This window comes from Arachis duranensis, chromosome 10 (genome assembly GCF_000817695.3).
Source record: "Arachis duranensis cultivar V14167 chromosome 10, aradu.V14167.gnm2.J7QH, whole genome shotgun sequence".
Lineage (NCBI taxonomy): Eukaryota > Viridiplantae > Streptophyta > Magnoliopsida > Fabales > Fabaceae > Arachis > Arachis duranensis.
Window position 1 is genome coordinate 102,919,164 of NC_029781.3, and position 6,740 is coordinate 102,925,903.

General features: G+C 39.8%; 2 protein-coding genes across 2 annotated transcripts in view; both read left to right on the forward strand.

The window, feature by feature from the left end:
- Positions 1–4,828: 4,828 nt before the first annotated feature.
- On the forward strand, positions 4,829–5,755 carry LOC107471608 (uncharacterized mitochondrial protein AtMg00810-like). Its single transcript, XM_016091103.1, has one exon. The coding sequence runs from the start codon at positions 4,829–4,831 to the stop codon at positions 5,753–5,755; it is 927 nt and encodes a 308-aa protein (XP_015946589.1).
- A 760-nt stretch (positions 5,756–6,515) lies between these two features.
- LOC107471875 (proteasome subunit alpha type-3) overlaps positions 6,516–6,740 on the forward strand; it is a gene marked incomplete at its 5' end in the record, with an annotated part of 5,261 nt that continues 5,036 nt past the window's right edge. Inside the window, 1 exon segment of the mRNA XM_016091393.3 lies at positions 6,516–6,625. Within this exon segment, the coding sequence (XP_015946879.1) occupies positions 6,522–6,625 (104 nt within the window).

The following is a 6,740-nucleotide window of genomic DNA, read 5'->3' on the forward strand; positions in this document are numbered from 1 at the left end:
TTATGCATACATCTAGTTTTTAAGAAAAAAATAAAATAGGTACAAATAGATACTATTTGTATTTAATCTTCTCTAAGTAAAGTTTTGACAATATTAAACTTTAGTCCAATTTAAAAACTTATTTTTTTAAATTTTTTCATATTTAAGATATAATTCAAACCATATAATTTACGAATTTTAGATAATTTTTAAAATTTTAAGATGATTTTTATATTTAATATTTCATTATTCTAATAACTTTAAATATTATTTCTTCAAATTTTTTTGGGATAAGTACGATTTTGGTCTCTAAAGTTTTGTGACAGAATTGAAATCGTCCCTCTTATAATTTTGGATTTAAAATTATCTTTAACGTTTTTTCGTATTAAAATCGTCCTTTTAATTTTTTTTAAACAAAAATACTCTCATCACTACCAACATAATTACCTCTTTCACCACCACCACCATCAACTGCCACTCCACCACCATTATCAACATCATCATTATCATTGTCAATATAATTAAATCCAAAATTATAAGAGGGACGATTTCGATTCTGACCTCAACGTTAGGGACCAAAACAATACTTATCCCAATTTTTTTATATGCGACTCATATTATATACTTTATTAAATTAAAAATTTTAAATATTTTTTTCTTTTAAGCCTTTTAAGATTTAGATGTGACTCAAATTCGATGTCTCACTACTTTAAAAAATTTACATAAAAAATTAGTGAAGTATAAAAATTATAATTTTACATATGACATTGGAGAAATTAAAAAACTTAATAATTGATTCAAAAATTTATCATGATTTTTGTTAGAGAATCATTAGAATCAATTTAGATCAATTAGCATCGTCTATATTTATATAGCATATCTGTACATTAATTATAGGATTCTATGTCTTTATTACTTTGATTCATTTAGCACCTATAAATACCCCTTGTATATTGTACCTGACAGACAACTCAATAATACACTTTTCACATCATTTTCTCAGTCTCTTGTTTCTATCATGGTATCAAGAGCTTAGGTCTTTTTTTTCAATGAATATTAGTTCATAGCCCCTTTGTTTTTTCCTTGTCGGCAGTGTTCTTTGGCCTCCTATTTCGTTCTCTTTTTGACGCTTTGGTTCGTCACCCCCATAACCCTCTTGTTCGTCTTGTCGCCGTGATTCCAACGCAACCATAACCGTCGCCATCCGCCGCCGGACGCGCCGCCACGCGCCGCCGAAAGACGCTGCCACGACCAGCTTGATCTTCCTTCCAGATTCCACCCGTGCCTCTTTGCTCGAAATTTTCGAGCTGTTTCCGACGCTTTGGTTCGTCACCTCCGGTATCATCGTGTTCTTCTCTCCGTCAGCTTTCCAACGCCGCCAAGATCGCCGCCAACGAGCACCGCACGCGCCTCCACGCGACGTCAGAACATTGCTGTCCACCACCATTCTTTCTCATCCAGAGGCTTCAGCAGCCGTTGGATCTTCGTGCAGATCGGACGTTCCTGGAGCGTCCACGTGTCACACGGTAAGCTGGTTGGCAACCCCGACCCGCGACGACCCGACCCGACCCGCCCTTTGACCCGCGTGCCACCTGTGCGCCAACGTGCCTCCTTCCGCCTATCCGGTGCTGCCACGTGTCGTCTCTTGCTGACGTGGCACTGACGCATCGCTGACGTGGCACTGACGCATTGCTGACGTGGCGCTGACGTGGCTGCCAAGTGGACCCTCCCTAAGGTTTTTTGGTGAGCTCTTTTCGATTCCGCGCTCTGTTTTCTCGTTTTCTGCCCCGAATTTGCAGTTTTCTTCTTCCTTTGCTATTTCTTCTATTACTATGGACAAACCGGATGTCTTTCAGCCTATCCCTGTTATTCTTAATGGCTCCAACTATGCACATTGGGTTGAAGCCATGCGAGGATTTCTTAAAGGGAGAAAATTATGGCGATATATAACTGGTGATATTACTTGTCCTATTAAGCCAACTGTCTCCAAAGATGGTGCCTCCAAATCCAAGGAGGATGCTTAGAAGGAGAAGGACTATGCAGAAAAATTGGAAGAATGGGATAGTAAAAATCATCAGATTATCACTTGGTTCCGCAACACCTCTACTCCGGGCATTCACTTACAGTTTGGGCGTTTTGAAACTGCTAAAGAGGTATGGGATCATTTGGCGAAACGTTACACTATCTCTGATCTCTCTCATCAGTACCAACTGCTTAAGGAACTTCATAGCCTTAAGCAAGAACGTGGCCAAGCAGTTTTTGATTTTCTTGCTCAAATGGAGATTATTTGGGATCAGTTGACCTCCTGTGAGCCTGTTCTTAAAGATCCCGCTGATGCTAAGGCATATGAGGATTATCGGAACCGGACACGTCTCATCCAATTTCTGATGGCACTTACTGATGACTATGAGCCGGTCAGGGCTTCTCTTCTTCATCAGAATCCCTTGCCTAGTCTTGAAGATGCTCTTCCTCGTCTTAAGTCTGAAGAAACGCGCTTGGGATTGGTTCGTTCTAAAAGTGAAACTGTCTTTGCTGCCACCGACAAAAAGGGAAAAATCTGTCGCAATTGTAATCGGCCTGGGCATTCCTTCTCCGACTGTCCTTCTATTGAATGTCGTAAGTGCAAACAAAAAGGCCACATTGGCTCCAACTGCCCGAAACTGTTCTGCCATTATTGTAAGCTGTCGGGTCACTTGATTGCTACCTGTCCTACTCGACCACCTCGCTCAGATCAGAACAAGTATCAACCTCGTCCCAACAACTCTTCGCATGTGCCTGTCTCTTCTGCTGCTGCTGCTACTGAGTCCACCTCTTCCACTTCTCTCAACACACCTTCTGTCTCTATATCAGATATTGAAACCCTTCTTCGGCAACTTCTCTCTTTTTCTGGTAATACCCCTGCTACTCTTTCCACCCCTCCAGGTAATTCTAAATGGTATTTTGATTCTGGTTGTTTCAATCATATGTCTCCTTTGCGTCATCTTTTTTCGTCGTTGTCTCCCACTACAAATGCACCTTCTGTTAACACTGCTAATGGTTCCCTCTTGCATGCAACACATCATGGGGTTATTTCACAGTCCAATATTCATCTTTCTGATGCTTATTTTATTCCAAAATTGAATTTTAATCTTATCTCTGTCGGTCAGCTTGTTGAACTTGGTTTTGATGTCATTTTTTCAAATTATGGATGTCGTGTGCAGGATCATCGGACGGGAAAGATCATCGGGACTGGATGTAAGGTTGGACGCTTATTTGAGCTCGAGAACCTTCATGTTCCCTCTACCAATCTCTGTGCTGCTTCCTCTCCATCTACTCTTCACTTGTGGCACCGACGTCTTGCCCATAGCTCCTTAGGCAAATTACGTCCTCTTATATCTACGGGTGTTTTAGGTCAAGTTCAAAATGAGTCTTTAGATTGCATTTCTTGTCGCACTGCAAAACAACCTGCCCTATCCTTTAATAATAATTCCTCTATTGCATGCTCTCCTTTTGATCTTATTCATTCTGATGTTTGGGGACCCGCTCCCACCGCTTCTATGGGAGGGGCTCGATATTTTGTCCTCTTTATTGATGATTATTCCCGTTTTACTTGGGTCTATTTGATGACTAATCGTTGTGAGTTGCCTCAGATTTATATTAACTTTGCCACTATGGTTCGAACTCACTTTTCAAAGGTCATTAAAATTTTCAGACGTGATAATGCTATGGAATATCGTGACTCCAAACTTTTAAATTTTCTCGCTGAACAAGGTACTTTGTCCGAATTTTCTTGTCCTGGTACCTCTCAACAAAATGGCAGAGCTGAGCGTAAACACCGTCATATTCTTGACTCTGTCCGTGCGATGCTTATTTCCTATTCCTGTCCTGAGCGTGCTTGGGGTGAAGCTGTCCTCACTGCTGTTCATGCTATCAATAGACTCCCTTCTTCTGTTCTTGGTAACACTACTCCCTTTGAGCGTCTTTATCGTACTTCTCCTGATTACAGTTCTCTCCGTGTTTTTGGTTGTGTTTGTTTTGTCCTTCTTCAGCCTCATGAACATAATAAGCTTGAACCTCGGGCTCGCATGTGTTGTTTTCTTGGGTATGCTTCTGAACATAAGGGTTATCGTTGTTGGGATCCTATCTCTCGCCGTATTCGTATATCTCGTCATGTTGTCTTCTGGGAACATCACATGTTCTCTAGTTTTTCCTCCTTTGAGTCCATTCCTTCTACTCCATCACCGTTTTTTACTAACCCAAATGTTGATCTCTTTCCTAGTGATGATACTACAGGGTCTACCCCAAGTCCACCACTCGAGGCTCCTGATCCTTCACCTTCTCCATCTCCCGATGATTCCAGTCCGGACGGCGATCCCACTCCTAGCGTCATGCCTCCTCCTCCCACTCGCTCTTCTAGGGTAAGGAATCCCCCTCCTCATCTTCTTGATTATCATTGCTTTTCTACTATTCTTCATCAACATGAACCTAAGTCATTCAGAGAAGCCTCCACAAATTCAAATTGGCAGCAAGCAATGCAGGAAGAAATACAGACACTTGAAAAAGTACACACTTGAAATTTGGTTGATCCTCATTCTAATAAGGAAGTTGTGGGTAGTAGATGGGTATACAAGATCAAGACTCACTCCAATGGCTCGATTGATCATTATAAGGCACGCTTAGTTACTCAAGGATGTACGCAAGAGTATGGTATTAACTATGAAGAGACTTTTGCTCTTGTTGCTCATCTTATATCTGTTCGAGCTCTTCTTGCCATTGCTGCAGTTAAAAAATCGTCTCTCAGTCAGATGGACGTGAAGAATGCATTTTTTAATGGCGATTTGAAAAAGAAGGTCTATATGAAACTTTTGAAATGAAGGATCTTGGTTCTCTCAGCTATTTTCTTGGTCTCGAGGTCATCTCCACAGATGATGGCATTTATCTCTCTCAGGCTAAGTATGCTTCAGATCTCCTTGCTCGCGCTGGGATTACAGATAGTCGCACCGAATCTACTCCTCTTGAGCCTAATGTTCGATTTACTCCTATGGATGGCACTGTTTTGGATAATCCGACACTTTATCGCCAGTTAGTTGGCGGTCTCGTCTACTTGACTGTCACCCGACCAGACATTGCCTATCCAGTTCATGTTCTCAGCCAGTTCTTGTCTGCTCCCCGTACTACTCACTATGCGGCAGTTCTTCGCATTCTTCGGTATGTCAAAGGCACTCTTTTTCATGGCCTTTATTTTTCTGCCCATTCCTCTTTGACCCTTCAGGCATACTCTGATGCTGATTGGGCTGGTGATCCCACTGATCGTCGTTCTACTACTGGTTATTGTTTGTTTCTTGGCGACGCTCTCATCTCTTGGCGTGCTAAGAAGCAAACGTTCACTGCTCGCTCAAGCACAGAAGCTGAGTACCGTGCCCTTGCTGACACCACTGCGGAGGTTATCTCGGTTCGTTGGCTTCTCGAAGATCTGGGTGCTCCTCAGTCGTCCCCCACTGATGTCTTTTGTGATAACCGCAGTGCTATTCAGATTGCCCATAATGATGTGTTTCATGAACGCTTGATGTCTTTTGCGATAACCGCAGTGCTATTCAGATTGCCCATAATGATGTGTTTCATGAACGCACCAAACACATTGAGATTGATTGTCATTTTGTTCGGCAACGAATCTTTATTGATGCTGTTCGTCTCATTGCTGTTGGGACACTGGATCAGACTGCTGATATCTTCACGAAAGCTCATCACCCGACTCGCTTTCGGATTTTGTTATCCAAACTCAAGTTGGTATCATTAGCTCCCACTTGAGTTTGAGGGGGGATGTTAGAGAATCATTAGAATCAATTTAGATCAATTAGCATCGTCTATATTTATATAGCATATCTGTACATTAATTATAGGATTCTATGTCTTTATTACTTTGATTCATTTAGCACCTATAAATACCCCTTGTATATTGTACCTGACAGACAACTCAATAATACACTTTTCACATCATTTTCTCAGTCTCTTGTTTCTATCAATTTTAAAGTAGTTTAAAAATATTATCTAATGAATACAAATTAAAATTATACTAAGATTTACGAAAAATATATATTTTTTCATATGAAATAGTAACATTGCTTTTAAAATAGTGTTTATGAGGTGATTTATTTACTCAAATTCAATTTCTAAAATTGTTTATCGCTTTTCAGAGTTCGGATTTTTTTTATATTATTTAAACTTTTTAATACAATACACAGTAGTATAAAAAATAAATAACAATTAATAAAATTATTGTATATATATTTGTACATTCTGTGTTATTTTATATATTTTTAGTATATATTTTGAATTTTAATATATATTTTATTTGATAATTAAAAATAATAATTATAATTATTTTTTGTTATTTTAAATTAATTTAATTGAACTTAATTAATAAAAAGTTTTAAATGTAATTTTCTGTGAAATATTAAGTCTAAAACACAATTTTGCTTTGCGCGCAAGACAAGCCCGAGAAGCAAAGAAAACATCTGAAAAAGCGAATTTCGAAGAAGAAGAAGATCAAAATCAAGTAAGCGATGAGCAGCATCGGAACAGGTTACGATCTATCGGTCACTACTTTCTCACCTGATGGCCGCGTTTTCCAGATCGAGTACGCCGCCAAGGCCGTCGACAATAGCGGGTAAACCCTTCTCGAATAATGGGTCACTGAAATCATCGATTTTAGGTCAGGGTTTTGGGGAAAAGGGGATTAGTAAACAATTGTTCGTTGGTTAGCTTGCTTTTCTTACTCTGAT